Source organism: Nycticebus coucang, chromosome 24 (genome assembly GCF_027406575.1).
Source record: "Nycticebus coucang isolate mNycCou1 chromosome 24, mNycCou1.pri, whole genome shotgun sequence".
NCBI lineage: Eukaryota > Metazoa > Chordata > Mammalia > Primates > Lorisidae > Nycticebus > Nycticebus coucang.
The window spans coordinates 27040771-27062661 of record NC_069803.1 but is presented as its reverse complement, the minus strand read 5'-3'; the positions used below and the strand labels follow the sequence as shown (position 1 = coordinate 27062661).

Below are 21891 nucleotides of genomic sequence, written 5' to 3'. Positions count from 1 at the left end.
TGTATCTATTTGCTAACTAGTCTGTATGCTCCCTGAAAGCAGGCTTGTTTTTTTTTTAATCTTTCTGTTAGTTTTAATCTCTAGCACCTGGATCAGGATCATTTATTCAATGAATCAATGCATAAGAGAGGGAGTTGAATGAATTTACCCAAGTTTGGAGCTTTCACGAGCAATTCTACAAATGCAGTTTCTCCTCCCACACACAGGAAAGAGCTTCATGAAAGTCCACCTGGTTCGGGTTTACAGTTTAAACAAACAAAAACCCCCTAACTCATTCACCATAGCAGCCTTCTGATAAGTTATATAGCTAACTTAGGACTGTTCTCTGATTCAAAGTTTTTGGATTTATGCTGAGTATATTATTAGGTACATGAAGGGGCACAGGTCTTGGTAAGGTAGGAGACTTTCCTTCTGATAGCCACCTACACTTGCATTGTGCCTGAGGAACAGTTATTTAAAAAACAATCTTGCTGGAAAAGTGATTGCTGCTTAAGGGACATCCACTGGTAACAAGCTCTGGGCTTGTTTTCATGCCTCTGCGTCATGGGTTTTAATACAACCAGCTTCTTCATCAATTATCTTCCTTAAGGAAAGCTCCTGAACCAATCATTTTCATTTGTTTTGAAACATCTGGCTTTTCTTCACACAATGTGTTCAATTGATGCTGTTGCCTTGGTAGTAAGATGATTTCGACCAGCAAGCAGTGAACAGAAGGACTTCTACCCCCTCTAAGCCCCTGGCCACCTATACATTCTAGGGGGGTGCTAACTAGCAAAAATGTAAGGCACTACATTTTTTTTTCATAATAATCCCTATTATTAGGGTGTACTGATTCACCCTTATGAGTTGAGAATCAAGACTTTTTTTTTTTTTTTTTTTTTCCTGGCTGAGTTAGAAAGCAAAGAATATTGTGGAGCAAAAACAATGTCAGGGTTTTGAGATTGTAGCCAGATGTCAGGGCCGGCCCAGGAATCTCACACAATCACAGATGGAAAACTCATCTTTGTTAGGCTTTAAGTAGGCGTGTTCCCTAAGGGAGGGTTTGGATTCCCTGTCACATCTTCTCAGTTCGCTGGACCACAATGGAGGCAGGAACTCATCAATTACAGGCAACTCAGATCTTAGCACATTTTCCAAAGCACTTCTTGTTTTTCAAGCCCCATATTCCCATAACTAGAAAATGTTACTTCTTATTGGGAGGCAGGAAACGTCAGAAAGCTGAGAGTGGAAACCGTTAGCCATCAAGGATGAGCAAAGCTGGTGGAGTCCACCCTTCCTAATGCAGTTGTGTGGAGGCTTCCCAACTCTGTCTCTGCTCCAGATGCAAAGGTTTCTGAGATGCAGGCTGCATGTCTCCCAGATCCAAGGTCCTGACTCAGAGCTCTGAAACTCTTCAGATTTCCCAGGTGATGGGAGTGTCTGTTGTTCCTGTAAGGTGACTCTTGGTGGGTCCTGGATGGGAGCTGGTCAGCAAAAGGACCAAGCCCTGATTAGAAGCTTGGAACTTTCAGCTCACCCCCATCCTCCAGGGAAAGGAGAGGAGCTGGCAACTGGGTTAATAATCAGGGTCAGATTGATGGGGACAGTAATGGGGCTGCACTTTACCCTGCAGTTAATGGGGAGCCCTGAAGAAGCTGAAGCAAGGGAATGACGGATGAAGTTTATAGAGATTAACTGGGCAACAATGCAGAAATGACCAGGTGGAGGGGAGGAGCTGTTCCCCAGTCAGGCCTCCGAGTCCTGCGGAGTGAGGGGTGAAGGTTCATAATCCAAGGCACAGGAAGCTGAGTTGCAGAGGAAGGAAGGAAGGAAGGGATTTTAGAGTTGCAAGAAAGAGTCATCAGAACTTGAATGGGTAAAAGAAAAGGAGGTCCAGCTCAGGTTGCTCCTAGGGGGACAGCACTAAAAGGAGGCTCTGGTGGCCCCACCTGAGGACTTGGTGGCTTTGGTGGCCTGAGTAGCACCCTTGGGATGTGCCGAGTTGATTGGTTGAATACACAGATGTAATGAGATAAAATTTTAAGCCTTTTCTTCTTTCCTAAATGCTCCCTATATTCTCCCAGCCAATCAGCAGCATCCACATGGCCTCAGAGAGAATCAGAATGCAGCAGCAATGAAAAAGAATACCAAAAAAAAGAGGAAAATATATGAATTAAAAAAAATTATTTTTCAAACTTGAAAGTCCAAAGGTGAGGCCCTGAAATGGAGCAGAAGTTAGAGTTTATGACAAAAAAAGGTGACAATGCCAATGTTCCTTTGGGCCCAATCAGCCAAGAGTCAAACAGAGTTCTGGGTTTTTTGCTAAGCCAAGGAATTCAAGCCATGTAGACACTGAAAGAAATAAGTGATCCAAGTTGAAAGCTGTTTCCCATGACAACGGACTGGTATGTGAAGTTTAAAGATTAATGGTTGCATTGCACAGGCGATAACCTCAATCTTGGGGAGTTCAGATGTTTCTACGGATAATCTCTGGGGGTACTTTGATGATTGCAAGATGGGAACAGGATGGTTATGAGTGTAAGTCTTTAGCCAGAGCCTTCATTCTGGTGTATGCTTTTGGCCTCATCTTACACCTGCGTCGATAACCTCATCTCCCTGGAGTTTCTTTTCACAAGCAGTGGTTAATTATGAAGCTTTCAGGCTCTGGCTTTAGGCAGGATTTTATAAGGCCATAAGAATAGAAAATAGTGGGCCCGTAAAAATGTAGGACTTCATTAAAAAGGTAGATTTTTAGATTATAGATTTTTAAAGGAAAAGATGGTGAAGTCTGTATTACACCTCCACAAAAATATTAAAATGAGAATTGAGGGAAGGTTAGAAGAAACACTGTGCTTCTCTGCTTGGAAGAGGGTGACCAAAAATGAGAAGGCCCCGGAGGTGGAAGGGTGCACGTGTGTGTGCATGGGTAAGATGGAAGAGATTTTGAGAGCATCTGTTAAAGAGGAAATCTAAGCTCCATGTGGGTTCAAATCCTGGCTCTACCGATTATGAGTTCTGTGACTTTAGGAAAATTATTTAACTTTTCTGTGTCTCAGTTTCCTCATTTGAAAAATGGATTTTATTATCATAGAAACTACACCCTAGGGTTGTTGGAGTAAATGAGTCAATATATGAAACAATGCCTGACACACAGTAAATCATAAATGTTTGCTATTATTGTTCTTTGATTTTGACAAAAAAAGACCACAAGAGAGGGTGACAGTAAGACCCAGGAGAGGAGAGGAGGAGTTTGGATGGAGCATGGGATGGGAAGAGTGGGCTGGAGGGCATAGTGGACTGACTCATCACTTTACGCTAGAGGAAGGACCTTTGCTCCTGAGGCAGGGAAGTTGAGGGAATGAAGGTTACAGATGCACAGAGATCTGTCTTTGAAGGGTAGAAGCTGAGCATGAGTTTGTAATGGCCTCTATTTTATTCTGAAGTGGGTAGGGAGAGGGAATGCATCACCTCCGGCTCTCTGGGGAACTATGGTATCCTGAGTATCCTCACTGCCTCTTTCCTCCCGGTCTAGATTTCTGAAAGCTGTTTAACACAACACAGAACACAGCAATCAAAACTTCTTGTTGACTGATCTAGCAGGATGTAGATATAAACCCAGACAAACTTCTCTCCCCACTTTTAAAAAAAGATACTTCATGATTGTGAAGAAACATGCAAGAGCCCCCATTCTTGTATAGACCTGTAGACAGAGCGGCCAACATGCATATAAAACGTGCCCCAAAATGAGTTGGGGAACTTTCTGAAGCTCAGAAGTAACCAGGCAGTTAATGTCAATGAAACTGATCTCACCAGAACAGTGCAGTGAAATCACGCACACACACAGTAGTTATGTGTGTGCATGCGAATGTACACAAACCCATAAGAATAAATATATGTGCCATGTCACTATATGCTAAAAATTCTTACGAGAAAAGGAACCCTGTCTTTCTAGGTCCAGATGGAAGGCTGATTCTCCCCAAGCAGTTGAAGAGGTCACCACCTGTTGAATGTCTAGCACAATGCTTGTGCTTCTCTTAGGGAAGTACCCAGTCTCTTGTATAGTATTTTGTGTGTGTTTGTGTGCTTTCCTTAGGGCCCTTCCCCGCCCTTCACCTCCCAGGGACTCTAGCCCGCCTTCTGAGCAGGAAGAATTCTGTGACTTAATCTCTTTACGTCTCTTGTAGTGACAACTATATCCTACTATCTGGGCATTCCGTGCACACCTGGCGCATAGTAGGTGCTCTATAATAATTATTGAATAACCGAACGTTGAACTGAATGTGGTAATTACAAGAGTTAATCTGGGCAGCTTCTGTGGCTCAAGGAATAGGGTGCTGGCCCCATATACCAGAGGTGGTGGGTTCAGACCCAGCCCTGGCCAAAAAAAAAATGAGTTAACCAATTTTTAAATATCTATTTTTCTCCTCGGCCAAACACGATTGTTATTATAAACTAATAATAATAATAATAATTTGTAGTTACCGCCTTTCGAGGCCACACAAATCCGTCCCTACACAATTACCATCACACACTCTGAGCACAGATTTAAACGCTTGAAGAGCGTCGGCCTTCAAATCAAGCAGGTATAGTCTTTCAACCAAAATGTGTTCCTCTAAAAGGCTGATAGGGGCCGTAACAACGAGTTTGTCCCTTCCTGAGCTCCTCTTCCTAATGGGTTCCAACAGCCTTGGGAGCGCCCCTCCTTGGGACTGTTGAAGCGGGTAGACGTGGAGGGGCGGGAAGGACGAGGAACGGCGAACCCGGCGCGCCGTGTCCTTCGCGGCGCTCCGTAGCTCGGGCTGGCGGGGGCGGGGGCGACGCGCGGCCGTTTGAAAGCCCGGAGGCTTCGAATCGCAACGGCCGCCTCCGCGCGTGGACGCCCGGGCGGCTGTGGGATCCTCCCGGGGCCGCTGGGGAACGATTATCAAGAGGGCGTTGGTCTTTTCCTACCCCGTGCGACTCTGGTAAGCGGGGCTTTTCTACCGGCCCGGGAGGGGCCTTCGTGACTGCTCCGGGACTGGGCTTTGGGCCCCGCGAGGAGGATGTTAACCCGCCCTCGTTCGCGCCTGTCGGGGGACAGACAGCCCGTTCTCCACCCCCAGGAGCCCACGGAGGGTGTCAGGTGTGAGGACCCGTTCCCATTCGACTTCCTACTTCTGTTTTGTCTCTCTTTTCTCCCTCTCGTTACTTTCCACCCCATTCTTTCACTTTCCCGTGTTTTGGCTTCGCGTCTACCCCTTAGCTTTGCCAGTGGTATCCAGGTATTTGTTGAGCCCCGGGGTGTCTTAGCGTCCAGAAGTTAAAGACATTTGATCCATATGGATCACCGTCTGGAGCCCTGCTAGCTTTTTAATTAATGGTGCTTCTTAAACAGTATTTGATTGTTAAAAGGATCTTAGGTGTTCCACAGAGTATGTCGTTTTGCCCAGAGTCGCCTTACTGTCATTTCTAATGAACCTTTATCTAACATATTCAGTTTTATGCTGTTATCTTCGCAAGAACTTTGTGATTTAACCCTACTCGCCAGAGCTTTTTGTGTTTCACTTTGCTGGTCCCTCTTCAGGTTGCTCTTTGTTATTTCTCGTTTTGGGGTGCCCTAGGACTACAGCGTTTCTTTTTTTCTTTCTTTATTTGTTTATTTATTTATTTATTTTTTGAGACAGAGCCTCAAGCTGTCGCCCAGGGTAGAGTACTGTAGCGTCACAGTTCACAGCAACCTCCAACTCCTGGGCTCAAAGCGATTCTTACGGGTGCCCGCTACAACGCCCTGCTATTTTTTAGTTGTAGTTGTCATTGTTGTTTGGCAGGCCCAGGCTGGATTTGCACTGGTGTATGTGGCTGGCGCCTTAGCCGCTTCTACTCCCCAGATGATCTTACCTAGTTTCTTGGCTTTAACGCCGTCTGTGTGTTGATATCCCACAAATTTACTTTACTCTTTAGCTTGGATTCCAGACCCATATCCAGCTGCCTATTTAGAATTTACGCTTAAACTTCTAGTGAGGCATCCAAAATTGGGCTCCTGGTCTCAATGACACACCTAGTTTGCCAGTTTTATGACTGAGTGACAGTCTCCTGTGGATATACCACATTTTGTTTATCTATTCATTGTCTGAGGAAGGGCTTTGGGGTCACCAGAAGAGGGAGATTTGGTGCCAGGAATGGAGAAACTTGACACAGAGTCTGTGCAGGGGACTTAGGAACTCTGGGAAGAGCCCTCCTGAGTAAACCTCAGTCGGTATTTATTATCACAAAGCTGGAAAAACGAGTTAAAAGTTACTTATCCACATTGAAAAAGGGGTGTCTCCAATTTGTTTTGCAAAATCTCATTGAGCAAAACCTGTAGCGTCTAGAGAACTTTGGAATCTAGAGAAACTTTACCATAATCATTAGGCCCAGTATTGCCACACTTCACATACACATTTTTCCTTGGAGGCCAGTTTTCTGATCTGCATCACACGACTCACATGCTTTTCTTGTGATTCTCCAGGTCTCTCAAGCAGGAAGCGAGTCTTATGCTAAAGATCAGGGCTCAATTTCCTCAAGATCTGATGAATAGTTCTGTTTCTAGTTTTTGGCTATTATGAATAATGCTGCTGGGACAGTTTCTTTAAACTGGGTGTGGACTGATAATCTCTGAAACCTGTTAGGAACTGGGCCACACAGCAGGTGAGCAGCCAGCAAGTGAGCAAAGCTTCATCTGTATTTACAGCCACTTCCTCTGCTGGTATCACCGTCTGAGCTCCACCTTCTGTCAGATCAGCTGAGGCATTAGTCTCATAGGAGCTAGAACCCTACTGTAAACTGCTCATGCAAGAGATCGAGATTGCAAGCTCCTCATGGGAATCTAATCCTCCCCCACAAGGAAAAATTGTTCCTAGTGCCAAAAAGGTAGGGGGTTGCTGCTTTAAAGGATAGAAGAGACCTATTCCTGGGAAGTATGAGAGGAAGACAAACTTTTACCTTTTTGTATTAGGTGATTTTTTTTAAAACAAAAGCATCCAATCACTAATAATATGACCATGGGTAAGAAATTGTACTTCTAGGTTTCAGTTTTCTCATTGTAAATAAAATTGGACTAAATATTTGTCAAGGTCTTTTTCAGTTCCCAAATCTTACGTTTATGTGATAAATTGAGGGATAATGTTATAGGAATTTTTTCAGGAATAGAGTTGTATTCTTTATAATTGCAGTGTTAACTTTCAGTTTATTTTCTTTTTAGGACCTAGAGTGGTTACTATAATGGAAGGAATCAGTAATTTCAAGACACCAAGTAAATTATCTGAAAAAAATAAATCTGGTAAGATAGCAGATGTAAGACCTTTCTTATTAATGCTTTTGTTATTGCTGTTAGAAATGTCTTAGGGCCTACCTGGCTGGCTTACGCCTGTAATCCTAGCACTCTGGGAAGTTGAGGCTGGTGGATTGCTTGAGCTCAGGAGTAGGAGACCAGTATGAGCAAGAGGGAGTCCTCGTTTCTAAAAACAGCTGGTAGGCACCTATAGTCCTAGCTACTCTGGAGGCTGAGGCAAGAGGATCGCTTGAGTCCAAGAGTTTGAGGTTGCTGTGAGCTATGACACCAGAGCACTCTAGGATGACAATGTGAAACTCTGAAAAAAAGTTTTAGGCTTGGCGCCTGTAGTCCCAGCTACTTGGGAGGCTGAGGTGAGAAAAATCACTTAAGCCCAAGAGTTGGAGGTTGCTGTGAGCTGTGATGCCACAGCACTCTACCAAGGGTGACACAGTGAGATTCTGTCAAAAAAAAAAAAGTTTTTCTACTGTAGTTTGATCCTTTAATTGTTATTTACCACGGACAAACAGTTTTAGCATAAATCTCCTTTATTATGTTAGTCTTAACAAATAAGACATTTTATAGACCAGGGTTTGGTCATATCTGGGCTAAATTTGGAAGTTCTCACTGCTAAAGAACCAACCTAGTTTGCTTGAATCCTTAAGGAACCCCTTTACTTTTCTCCCTCTGATACATAGTATGCACATTGTCCCTGTGAGGGAAAGGTATTTTCCATGGCAATTCAATGGGCAAAGGAAAATCTTTTCAATAAACAATCAGGTATCCACATGCAAGAATGAACCTTGACCCTTAACTTATGTCATATACACAAATTGCTAAAATTATTAAATTTTGAGAAAACAATATGAGAAAATAGTATGTTTTTGGTTTCTGGTATATACATTTTTACCTATTAACCTTATATATATCCTGTAGCCATGCTAAACTCACCTATTCTCTTACCTTTTTTATGGATTGCTTAGGATAATATATATGGTTGGTCATGTTGTAGATGAATAAAGATAGTTTTACTTTTTTACCTAATCTGTATGATTTTGTTTCTTTTTCTTATTGCACTGGCTCCAGTATATTTTTGAGTAAAAGGTGTTAGTGGACATACTTGCCTTGTTTCCATTGTAATATGTTAGTGGTTTTTCGCAGATGCCCTTTATTTGGTTGAGGAATTTCCCTTCTTTCCTGGTTATTATCATGAATAGCTATTGCACTTTGTCAAGTGCTTTTTCTGAATCTATTAATTTTTCTTTTTTAATCTTTTATGTGGTAGATTACGTTAATTATTAAACGTTAAGGCAGACTTTCATTGCTGGAGTAAAGCCAGTTTGGACATGATGTATTTTATATATTACTTGATTTGATTGCTCATATTTCTATATTCTTAAGGGATATTGGACTGTAGTTGTCTTTTTTGGGGATATCTATCTAGTTTTTGTATCAGGGTAGTCATAAAGTAAGATGAGAAGTCTTTCCTTCTCTTTTCTTGTACAGAAATACCTTTTTTTGGTGTGTGTAGAAGTGATAGTATTTTGTTCTTTCTCAAATTGTTTGGTAGGACTCACCAGTAAAGCCATGTAGGCTTGGGATTATCTTAGTAGGAAGATTTTAATTGTGATTTCAGTTAAGAGATACAGGGCTATTCAAGTTACATTTTTTTCTTTGTGAGCTTTGCTAGTGTTTGTCAAGGAATTTGTCTCTTCCAGGTTGTAAAATTTATTGGCATAGTTATTCATGATATACTATATTAGAAGGTTAAAAGTAATGTCTATTTCTGGTAGTGGTATTTCATATGTTCTTCTTTTTTTCCTTAAACAGTCTGACTTGAGGTTTATCTATCTTAGTGAATGCTGTGTTCACTTAAAAGGTCTTACTTTCTGCTGTTATTGGGTGCAGTCCATAAATGTCAATTAGGTCAAGCTAGCTGACCTGTTTACATTGTTTTGTTCAGGTCTTCTATATCCCTCTACTGGTTTTCTATGTTATTCTATTAATTACTGAGAGAGGAGTGTTGTTGTTTTGTTTTTTTTTTTGAGACAGAGTCTCAAGCTGTTGCTCTGGGTAGAGCGCTGTGGCATCATAGCTCATAGCAACTTCCAATTCTTGGGCTAAAGAGATCCTCTTGCCTCAGTTTTTCTATTTTTAGTAGAGACAGGGTTTCACTTTTACTCAGGCTGGTCTCAAACTCATCAGCTCAAGCTGTCTACCAGCCTCAGCCTCCCAGAGTGCTGGGATTACAGGCATGAGCCACCACACCTGGCCCTGAGCGGCAGTGTTGAAGTCTCCAACTCCAATTGTGGATTTGTCTGTGTTTTTTATTTTTCTTTCAGTTCTATCTATGCTTCATGTATTTTGAAGCATTCTTATTACATACATACATATTTAGGATGATATTTCTGTTGATGAATTTATACCTGAATTATTACGAAATGCCCTTCTTTATCCTGGGTGGTATTCTTTGTTCTGAAGTCCACTTTATATGATATTAATAAAACCACTCCAGCTTTATTTTGATTAGTGCTTGAATGGTGTTATGTTTTACCCATTTGTGTCTTTAAAATGAGTTTATTATAAACATGTGGTTATGTTTTGTTTTGTTTGTTCATTTTGATAATTTCTGCCTCTAATTGGACTGTTTTGCTACTAGCCACATGTGACTATTTAAATTTGGATTCAAATTAATTAAAATTAAATTATAATTGAGTTCATCAGTTGAACTAGCTACATTTCAAGTGCTCAGTCACAAAATATGGTATGGCTAATGACTACTGTACTGGACAACACAGATACAGAACATTTCTATTAATGACAGAAAGTTTATTGGACAGCACTATTTAGACCATTTATGTTTAATGTAATTATCAATAGTTTGACTTAAATCTGCTATTTGGCTATTGTCCTACAGCTCACTGATTTTTTTTTTTCCTAATCATTTTCTCTTTCTGCTTCACTTCTGATCGTTTTTGTTTTGGTGTCATAAGATTTAGTTACCCTTCTGCTGTAAGATGATATTTTTATCTGTTGTATTTTTCATTCCTGAGGTTTCATCTTTCTTTGTTTGATATGCTCAGATATTCCTTTACATTGAGCATATTTTTAAGATCTGTTATCTTAAGTTTCTTCCCTGCTAATTCTGCCATCCCTGTCATTTTATGGTATGTTTCTTGGTTTATTTTTTCCTGGTATGGTTCATATTTTCTTGCTTCTTTCATGCCTGGTGATTTTTGACTGGATGGTGAATATGTTACATCGTTGAGTGGTGAATTTTGTTACTCCTTTAAAGATCATTTCATTTTGATAGGCACTGAAGTTAAATAATCTCCACATTAGCCTGTTACTTTTGAGACTTGCTTATAAGCTTTGTTATTAACTTTTCCCTTGGGCTAAAATGTATCTGTACTACCAAATTGTGATCCATTACAGGAGTTGACTTTATGTGTTGCCATGCCCAGTCTTATGGTAACATGTGCTATTCCTAGACCAGTGTGATCTCCTGTAATTGTTTAGCCTGTTGCTTTCTTGAGGCAAGAGAATTACTTGAGCTCAAGAGCTTGAAGATGCTGTGAGCTATGATGCCACAGCACTCTACCCAGGATGACAAAGTGGGCTCTCCCCCACCCCCCTGAAAAGGAATGTTAGGATGCTTTTGTATAGATCTTTGCAAATACTAATTTTATTTTGTATTTCTCTTTGTGACACAGTATTATGTTCAACTCCATGTATAAACATCCCTGCCTCTCCATTTATGCAGAAGCTTGGCTTTGGTACTGGGGTAAATGTTTACCTGATGAAAAGGTGAGTATAAGATTTCAGATTACTCTTTTTATGTGGAACTATAGTTCTGCTATACTTAGAGACTAGGGAATATGAAAATTGAAATATTTAGTTCTGGGGTATGTTCCTGATCTACCTGAATGCTATATTCCAGTCCCTAGAACCTTTTATAACTTTGCCAGAGCTTTGCCTGAGCTCCTTTATCCTTACTTCATCATGAAAGTGAAGAGTTTACCTTGTAATTTTTTCTTGGTTTCTATAAAGGGAAGTGGCAGAGGAAAGGGTTCCTTTGTGGTATTAACACAAGATTCTTGGAAGAAAACCTCAAAGGGGAAGTTAATGTGATGGGATGTTAATGACTGATATCTCTTCTATCTAGAGAGTTGCCTTCCCAAGCTAATTTCTTCTATAAAGAATGTAAGGTTTTTATTTCTTACAGCATTGTTATGAAGAAGGGTAATACATATTAAAGTCAAAATTATGTTAAAAGAAAAATAGAATAATTGAACAAGTATGGTGCTAATAGCTAAATATAGATGTCAACACAAAGTTTTGTTTTTCTAAATTTACTTTAATCATTACTCTGTGCTTAGTTTTATGTTAAGTGGCAAACAACTAAGTCAGTATATATTCCTTAATGCATTCTTGGAATTACAGTGTGATTAGTTCAGTCCTGCATATCTTAACTTCACTAGGTGTATAATATTTTCTTTTTTTTTTTGGCCGGGGCTGGGTTTGAACCCACCACCTCCGGCATATGGGACCGGCGCCCTACTCCTTGAGCCACAGGCGCCGCCCGGTGTATAATATTTTCAAATAGAAAATAAGAGGTCAATGGATTGAGAATATTCCAGCAGTTATATACAAATTAGTATTCCTGAAGCATTTGCAGTTCAGTGTTTGTGTGCCATGAATTTGTTTTATAAACACTTAGTCTTTAGTGCTTAACTATTTCAAAAGAAGAAAGTTCTCACAGGTTCATGGTTAATCTCTTTATCCCTTCTCTTAAAAGAATGTTTTTAAATATAAAGCATTTTTAAGAAAGTTATACCTTCTGCGGCTTGGTCAGAAAACTTTATACCGCTGATCTTGGAAAGTAGCAGTCCCTGTCTGATTCTGCCAGTTTGCCGTGTGGACCTGCACGTACTCTCCCTAACCTGTACGTTTCCTTTGCTTCTCTGCTGGATTGCATCCTGTGCTTTTCTGTATCTTATGTCTTATTATTTCTTGGTTGACATCCCATTTTGGTTAAGGACATCTGGTAGCTCCCTATGAAAAGGCGCATAGGAGATAAATTTTTTTGAGAATTTTCATTTCTAAAAATGTTTTGCTTTTACCAGTGAACTTCAACGGCCCTTTTTGTTCTTCTGAGTTAGAATTCTCGTTTGGAAATAATATTTTCTAGAATTTTGAGAATTTCAGTCACTGAAGCTTTTAGTGTACCCTGTTGCTGTTGAGAATTGTGAAGCCTGTTTATCTGTCACTCTCACTGTTCTCCTATATATCTTTATATCACCAGCATTCTGAAATTTCAGATATGCCTGGGTGAAATTCCATTGATTGCCACTTGTAATCTGATAGTTCCTGTTCTGAATTTTTGAGAAATTATTTTTTAACTTAGTTGATGATTTTTATCTGTTTTTCTTTGTTTCTGGAATCCTGTTACTTGAATGTTGAGCCTGGTGGACTGATAACCTTTTTTGAGCCCTGGTTTTCTTTTTTTTTTTTTTTCTGTTTGAGACAGAGCCTCAGGCTGTCGCCCTGGGTAGAGTACTGTAACATCACAGCACACAGCAACCTCCACCTCCTGGGTTTAAGCGATTCTCTTGCCTCAGCTTCCCAGGTAGCTGGGACTACAGGTGCCCACCACAATGCCTGGCTAGTGTTTGGTTGTAGTTGTCATTGTTGTTTGGCAGGCCGGGGCTGGATTCGAACATGGCTGGCACTTTAGCCACTTGAGCTATAGGTGCTGAGCCATGGTTTTCTTATTTATCTCTTTTTGCTCTGTTTTCTGGGAGATTTCCTCAACTTTATCTTTCAGCACTTCAATTGAGTTTTTAATTTTTTAAATCTTATTTCTGATTAGTTATTCTTTAAAAATAGCATCTTAAGTCTTTTGGTGTGCTAAAATATTTTGTCTTGATCTGGATGTTAACACATGTAAAAATTCATTGAGGCCTTAGTATGCTTATACTTATTAATTATTACCCTGTTCCTATATGGTTCATAGGTTCTTAACTGGCTAAAGACTCAGTTTTAACCTCTCCGAAAGCCAGGCTCCTGTCTTCAGAAGCTGAAGGTGGGTTTTTGTTTTTTTTTTTTTTGAGACAGGGTCTCACTTTGTCACCCTCGGTAGACTGCTGTGGCATCACAGCTCACAGCAACCACCAGCTCTTGGGCTTAGGTGATTCTCTTGCCTCAGCCTTCCGAGTAGCTGGGACTACAGGCACCTGCCACAACGCCTGATTACTTTTTGTTGCAGTTTGGCCGGGGGCTGTTCGAACCTGTCACCCTTGGTATATGGGGCTGGCATGCTACTCACTGAGCCACAAGCACTGCCCAGTTGAAGGTGGGGTTTTAAAAATGGGGGTGGACAACTGCCCACTGTGCAGAATTGGGGAGGGTATCTAGAAATGTGCTGCCACTCAGATAAACTGCAGGAAGTTCATTGGACTGTTAAGTCAGTTACTTCCACCTGTTTTCCAGCTTCTGAAGTTTTATTGCTATTGTCTTCTCTGATGCTATTTCTATTCTGGTTAGTGGGTATATGTCTTAACATATCCAATTGCTCTTATTTTAGTGGAATTAGGATAAAAAATTGTATGTACATTTAAGCTGTAATTTTAATCCATAAGTCTTTATTTTTAAATGTTAAATCAAGTTTGCATCCCTAGATTAAATCTAACATAAATTTTGATTATTTTAAAATAGTGTTTGCTAATATTTGTTTGGAATTTTTCTACATAAGTGATTGGCTTGAGATTTTCCTTTGTCTGCTTTCCCTGATTTTATTCTTTTTATTAACTGTACTAGACTCATAGTCCTTTTTTCTATTCCCTGGAGAATAGAAAACTCACTTGAGTAAACTCACCTGTGAAGTCAAATTATGCTTTGTATTTCTTATAGGAAGATCATTAAACTGTTGATTCAATTTTTTCTTTAATCAGTTTTCTTAGATTTTTCTAAGAATTTGTTCATTTAATCTTTTAAAGAATCGGCATAAAGGTTTTAGGATTTACTTGTTTCTCTGCTTTATGTGTAATTAAGTTCCCATTTTTTTTTGCAGTATTGTATCTCCTTTTGAGTTTTTTTTGTTTATTCTTATAAGTAACTTGCTTGTTTTTTATTTATCATTTTAATGAACTAACTTTTAGCTTGGCCAAGTATTAGTATTTTATTCAGAGTTCATAAATGTTCTAGTCATTCTGTAAATTAGGATTTGTTTGGAAAAGGCAAAGATGGGCTTGTTCATTGAATCTAAACATTCAACAGCTAGTAGAAAATCTTTGAAACTAGAAGTGGAAATGTATTCTAAAATATTTTAAATATTACTTAAAAAAATAAATTACTATCAAGTCCTTTTCAAAATTTGTGAGTTCTTTTTAGTCATTTCTAATTGTCAATTATTTTTAGATCTCCAAAGGGTTTGTCTCATTCTCCTTGGGCAGTGAAAAAGATTAATCCTGTATGTAACGATCATTATCGAAGTGTATACCAAAAGAGATTAATCGATGAAGCTAAGATTTTGAAAAGCCTTCACCATCCAAACATTATAGGTAAGTTTAAATTTACTTGGTAGCAGTATCTGGTCTAATATTATTCTTTTTATCTAAAAACAGTTTATATACTCTCTTAATTGGTTTCAGTAATAAAAATGAAGAAGATGGGGCTGGAGGTTGTCATGAATCAAATTAATGTGATTGGTCTAAAATAAAAATTCAGATGATATTTTTAGAGACTTAGGTTTAAACTTCATGGAATAGATATAGTCACTATTTCTACATAATACTGGTACTGTAGAGATTTCAGGAATATAAAAGTAATCCTTAATTTCCTAGTTTTCATTTTGCATTTTTAATATCAATAATAAATAGGACTGGTGAAACTATTATATTTAAGTAAGTATAGAATAGTAAAGAATTTTTTTAGATAGTCTCAAGCTGTTACCCTGGTAGAGTGCCGTGGCGTCACAGCTCATAGCAACCTCAAACTCAAACTCTCGGGCTTAAATGATTCTCTGCCTCAGCCTCCCAAATAGCTGGTCTACAGGAGCCTACCACAATGCCTGGCTACTTTGTTGTTGTTGCAGTTGTCGTTTTAGCTGGCCTGTGCCAGGTTCGAACCCGCCAGCCTCGGGTATGTGGCTGGCACCCTACACATTGAGCTACAGGCGCCGCATATAGTAAAGAATTTTAATTTGTGGTACTATTGGCAAACACAAAATACTATTGGCATTTTAAATTGGACCTAATTAGTTTTATTAACAATGTTTCTTTGTATATTTGTCATTGTTAGTCCAGATCCATGTTTTCAGTCCCATCACTGTAAGAGTTAAATATTATTGTTCTTCCCTGTACTAGTAAAGGAATATTTTTTTTTAGGCTATCGTGCTTTTACTGAAGCTAATGATGGAAGTCTGTGTCTTGCTATGGAATATGGAGGTGAAAAGTCTCTAAATGATTTAATAGAAGAACGAAATAAAGACAGTGGAGATCCTTTTCCAGCAGCCATAATTTTAAAAGTTGCTTTGAACATGGCAAGAGGGTTAAAGGTAACTATGCCTTTTATTTTAAGTAACTTTAAACATTTGCTATACCTTAAAGTCAATATGGTCTTTCATATATTTATTTTGATCAGCGAAGTATTGTTTTGGAACCTCACATAAGCTTAAAGTAATCCACATCAGGTAGTTTTGCTGTAGAGATCATGTGTTAGATTTAGTTAAAAGGTCTGACAAATGTCGGGCAGCACCTGTGGCTCAGTGCGTAGGGCTCTGGCTCTATATACTGAGGGTGGCTGGTTCAAACCCCGCCCTGGCCAAATTACACCAAAAAAATAGCCAGGTGTTGTGGTAGGCGCCTGTAGTCCCAGCTTTGGGTGGCTGAGGCAAGAGAATCGCCTAAGCCCAGGAGTTGGAGGTTGCTATGAACTGTGTGACACGATGGCACACTACTGACTCTGTCTCTACAAAAAAAAAAAAAAGGTTTGACAAATCTAACACAAATGTAGTAATTATTCCTGGGGATATAGCCCAACCCCCTGTTGATACAAGCAAAGCTCTTAAAAGATTACTTTAGGGAATAAGTTTTAGACATCATGAGTGTTATTATAGGTCTAATGAGAAAAGCTCAAATTATTGTCCCTTTGGATAGACATAATGTAAGAAATTTTTAGAAATTCTGTATATTAAATAATTTAAGCAGAAGTAACAATTGCTCCAGGAAACTACTGGATGACTCAAAAGCGGATCAGGTAATGGTACTGATATCAAAGATATTAAGAGTTCATGTAAGGCTGGTTGTAGTGGCTTATACCTGTCATCCCAGCACTTTTGGAGGCCAAGGGAAGATTGCTTGAGGCCAGGGGTTTGAGACCAGCCTGGGAAACATGGGCCTTGTCTCCACCAAAAAAGAAAAAACTTAAAATAAAATTGACTTAAGAAACAGATTGGAAAAAAGAGCAATGTTTCTAAATATATATTTTTAGTACATTTATAGGAAAAATGATTTTGAGTGGATAGTATAAACAAAATAATTTGAATTATTTAATAGTGATTTTAAATGTATAAATAATGGGATTAATAAATTACATTGCAAATATATTTGGGCCTATTCACTTGATGGGCAGCATTTAAATTAAGCACAGTGTGTTTTCCTGTGTAAAGAGAAGCTGTATAACAAGAATTGTCTGTATCATTTCCCAGCTCAGCTCATAGAGATATTCAAATGCTGAATGAACAAATAACCATTTTGTAGGACATCTTCTAGTGTGGGTGAATATCATTACTTGTTAATTCCAAGAAGGGGTTAATATATAAAAAAAAAAAAAAATAGCATGTGGGTCACTGTGAAAGTTTTTTTCTTTTTTTGAGACAGAGCCTCAAGCTGTCACCCTGGGTAGAGTGCCGTGGCATCACAGCTTACAGCAACCTCCACCTCCTGAGCTGAAGCAAGTCTCCTGTCTCCACTTCCCAAGTAGCTGGGACTACAGGCGCCCAGCACAATGCCCGGCTATTTTTTGGTTGCAGCCATCCTTGTTGTTTGGTGGGCTGGGGCTGGATTCAAACCTGCCAGCTCAGGTGTATGTGGCTGGCACCTTAGCTGCTCGAGCCACAGGCACCGAGCCACTGTGAAAGTTTTGAAACAGATTGTGTTATGACCCATTATTTTCACTCCCAAGAAACAAGACAAGTATCCTTTCTGATTCACCTGTGCAGGTTTCAATTTACTCGGCTTACTAGTGTTGCTGGGTGGGCTTCATCTGTTTCCATCCCGTAGCTCAGTGGGTAGGACACCAGCCACATACACCCTGGCCAGCTAAACAATGACAACTGCAACAACAAAATAGCCAGGTGTTGCGGCGGGCACCTATAGTCTCAGCTACTTGGGAAGCTGAAGCAAGAGAATCTCTTAAGCCTGTGTTTGAGGTTGCTGTGAGCTGTGACACCACAGCACTCTACAGAGAGCAACATAGCAAGACGTCTCAAGAAAAAAAAAAAAAAAACTTTTGTAATGATCCATGTGTTAAGTTATTGGGTCCATCATTGACCAAAACATCATTGTGGCCTGTAGTCCCAGCTACTTAGGAGGCTGAGTCAAGAGAATCGCCTAAGCCCAAGGATTTGGAGGTTGCTGTGAGCTGTGTGATGCCACGGCACTCTACCGAGGGCGATAAGGTGAGACTCTGTCTCTACAAAAAAACAAAAAAAACATCATTGTGTGTATGTGGCACTTGGTTATGTTATCTCATGTTGTTACTAGGTTAGCCTCAAGTAAAACTGCAGTTTTATCTTAACATCCACACTTTGATATAAAAGTGTGGGATGAATTTGAAAATACAAAGTTAACCTAAGTAAAACATTTACCTCTAAAAAAATATTTTAGATTACTGGTCAGTATGGCAGACCAATGTAATATGCATATGGAATGTTTCCTTCTCTTGCTTCAGATAATTTGAAATGCTGAACAAATAAGCCTGTAGTTTAGAGAGTTCAAGATGTTATTTTTATTTGCAGATTATCATTTTTTATTAGTTTGTATTTTTGCTCATATGTGCTACATTTTTTTATTATTATAGTATCTGCACCAAGAAAAGAAACTGCTTCATGGAGATATAAAGTCTTCAAATGTTGTAATTAAAGGTGATTTTGAAACAATTAAAATTTGTGATGTGGGAGTTTCTCTAACATTGGATGAAAATATGACTGGTAAGTAGTATTTTAAGTTGTAAAATTGTTTTTATATAGTTTTTACATTTTTAAATGCAAAATGAGTCCACGTGGTTCAAAAATCAAAAACTGTTTTAGAAAGTATAGAGTCTCCCCTCCTTTTTGTCCTCCTCGCAGCCTCTAGCCATACACAAAATATAAATTATAAATTGGCTAATTATTATTACACGTGTATTTAGCTGACGATAACTTTGGGAAAGATTTGAATCCAGATTTTTAAGCATCTGGGAATAGAAAGTAAAATTTTATTTATTCATTTATTTTGAGACAAGAGTCTTACTTTGTTGCCCTTAGTCGCCTGCCATGGCATCATAGCTCACAGCAACCTCAAACTCTTGGGCTCAAGTAATCCTCTTGCCTAAGCCTCAGCTGAGTAGCTGGGACTATAAGTGCCAGCCACAATGTCCAGCTAGGTTTTTTTTAGAAGACAGGGTCTCACTCATGCTCAGGCTGGTCCTGAACTCCTTAGTTCAGGCAGTCCACCTGCCTTGGCCTCCCATAGTGCTAGGATTACAGGCATGAGCCACTGCAACCCAGCTGTTGAACATTTTAGAAAAAATAACAGCTGTTTTCTAGCTTATACTTCAATCCTCATAGATTAAAGATTCAAAAAAATAGTAGAAAGAATTGTAGGTAATATGTGATGTTTATTCTTCCCAAATTGATCTAGAGTTTCAGTGTAATTCCAACCAGAATTCTAGCTGGCTTATCACTGAAATTGATGAATTGATTGAAAACTTTAAATGGAAATGTGAGCGGACCCATTTCATTCCTGGGCTTTAACAGCCTATGTCTGTTTTGACCCTTTCCCTTTTCCTTGACTTAGGAAAAGTCATGGAAGCATAGAAATGGCACTCCTCTCAGCGTAGTGACAGTGTAATTCATACAATGAAGAAAATGAAGTATAGAAGTGAAGTTATCTGTTCAGGGACACAGAGCTTACCTGTCTTTGAATCCAGGCAAGGAAACCTGGCTGCAGAGTCTGAAATCTTGACATCCATACCCTTACTTGTATTTCTACTACTTTGTAAGAAAAGTGCTTTTACCTTGCATATTTGCCAGCCGAACAGCTTCTTGAGTACAGTATTTACCAACCTGATAGGCAGAGTAATCTTTATTAATGAGGTTGAGTGTATTTTCACATTTACTGGTAACATTGATTAACCTGTGAAGTATCTGTTCAAATTGCTTGCCTATTTTTCTTTTTTTTGAGATAGTCTTACTATGTCGCCCTCGGTACAGTGCAGTGGCGTCACAGCTCACAGCAACCTCCAACTCTTGGGCTTAAGTGATTCTTTTGCCTCAGGCCTCCCAAGTAGCTGGGACTGCAGGCGCCCTCCACAATGCCCAGCAATTTTTTTGTTGCAGTTATTTAGCTGGCCCAGGCTAGATTTGAACCCGCCACCCTCCCTCTATTGGCTGGCACTGTAACCACTGTGCAATAGGTGCTAAACCTGCTTGCCTATTGTTCTTTTGGCTGTCTGCCTTTCTCTTGTGATTTCTAGTGCCTGTTCTCATGACCATTTTATTTGTATTTTGCTGGTTTCAGTGACCGACCCTGAGGCCTGTTACATTGGCACAGAGCCATGGAAACCCAAGGAAGCTTTGGAAGAGAATGGTATTATTACTGACAAGGCAGACATATTTGCCTTTGGCCTTACTCTGTGGGAAATGATGACTTTGTGTATTCCACATATTAATCTTTCAGATGATGATGATGAAGGTATGAATGTAATCTTTTTAAACATAAATCCCAATCTCTTCACACTAAAGATTAGTTTAAACATTTTTATCTTTCCATTCACCAAAAAGTTAATAGAACAAATTGTTAGATCTAGTGGCATAGTTCCTAAGATATATTTTATATTACTACTTATGACTAATTTTGTATCATTTAAGTTTAATCGCATACATATGTGATGGAGATTGAGCATAGGGAGATAAATTCAAAAAACTCAGAAAAATAAAATTATCTTAAAAACTCCCCTTATCTGAGAAAAATATTGGAAAGCCATTACAGGAAGGGAATAGGGGTCAATAACCTGGAAATCTAAGACAGTACTGTATTTGATGGCAGGACAATTGAAGAGACTGTATATGGATAATAAATTATTTCAGGAAAGTGAGCTATTAACTCTTTCCATGACTTAAAAGTGATCTGTTTATTTCAATCCTCAACTCCTTCAAGATAAAACTTTTGATGAAAGTGACTTTGATGATGAAGCGTACTATGCAGCTTTGGGAACCAGGCCACCTGTCAATATGGAAGAATTGGATGAATCATACCAGAAAGTAATTGAACTCTTCTCTGTATGCACTAATGAAGACCCTAAAGACCGTCCTTCTGCTGCATGCATTGTTGAAGCTTTGGAAGTAGATATCCAGTATTAAGTATGGCCTGTGTATATAACTCTTTACTCTGACACATTTATATAGTTACTTTACTAATAGTTATTAGATTCTTTGGAGGTGGCCTATTTGAGGACCACAGTATTTTGATAACATTTGAATAACTTTCTAATATATTTCATTTAAGCTTATGGATAAGCACCTGGAATTGTACTGGGTTTTCTCTGAGACTAATTACATAGTACTTTGGTGGTGTTCACGCAGACTTAAAACACTAGCAATAAAATGCTGTAAAATGTTTAACATTAATTTGAATTGAATGACCACTACTTTTATTAATAATCTTTCTCAAAAATTCTCTATTTTAATGGATATATTCAAATTAGCACTTTCTACAGGACAAAATAAGACTACATTTGTTTATATTTTAAAACATCAAACCTTTTACTGGCCCTTCCTTGGCTGATGTGCTTATTAACAAAGTATGACTCAAAAGAGTAGCTCTTTCGATATTCCAGACTTTGGCTACTGCTTATCTTGCTTTCTTGGATGTTCTCAGATCGTTGTTTTTTGTTTACTTTATTAAATGTATTTCTTATTTTGTATTGAGATTCCTTTTTATTTTACTGATCTGTATCTTCAGTACTTTAAGTTTGGTGTAAAAATAATAAAACCTAAATAGGGTGCTATAGAATAAAGGACACCTTTGGTTCCAAAAGTTATCTCAGCATTATCTTTTGTACTATTATGTTATCATTAAACATGTTAAATAGGTATCAGTAGGTTTCTTTCCCTTTCTTGACTCTATTTTGCCAATCTGTAAAATGAAGTTGGTTTGGATCAGTAGTTTCTATCTGTAAGCCACAGCCCCTGCATATTTTCAAAATTATTGAATATATGATAATTGTGAATCTAGGTGATACCCAGATTTGGCAATAGATTAGGTACCACTGCACTCTGAGCTTTAAAAAAATCCTAGAATTTACTAGAGGATTCCTCTTAGCACAAGACTGTACTAAGCAATAGTGGACACACCATTAAT

The 21891-nt window shown here is 38.9% G+C and overlaps 1 protein-coding gene across 3 annotated transcripts; it reads left to right on the top strand.

Moving 5' to 3' along the window:
- Nucleotides 1-4809: 4809 nt before the first annotated feature.
- Nucleotides 4810-21272, top strand: PBK (PDZ binding kinase). 3 transcript variants are annotated; one of them, XM_053578393.1, is made up of 8 exons: nt 4810-4943; nt 7199-7276; nt 10981-11074; nt 14687-14829; nt 15655-15824; nt 18350-18479; nt 20050-20223; nt 20689-21272. In XM_053578393.1, the coding sequence occupies exons 2-8, from the start codon at nt 7219-7221 to the stop codon at nt 20889-20891; spliced, it is 972 nt and encodes a 323-aa protein (XP_053434368.1). In that variant the 5' UTR covers nt 4810-4943; nt 7199-7218; the 3' UTR covers nt 20892-21272. The 3 variants fall into 3 exon arrangements, with proteins under 3 accessions (XP_053434368.1, XP_053434369.1, XP_053434370.1); XM_053578394.1 differs by lacking the exon at nt 4810-4943 and adding an exon at nt 5029-5101; XM_053578395.1 differs by lacking the exon at nt 4810-4943 and adding an exon at nt 6843-6867.
- The last annotated feature ends 619 nt before the right edge of the window (nt 21273-21891 follow it).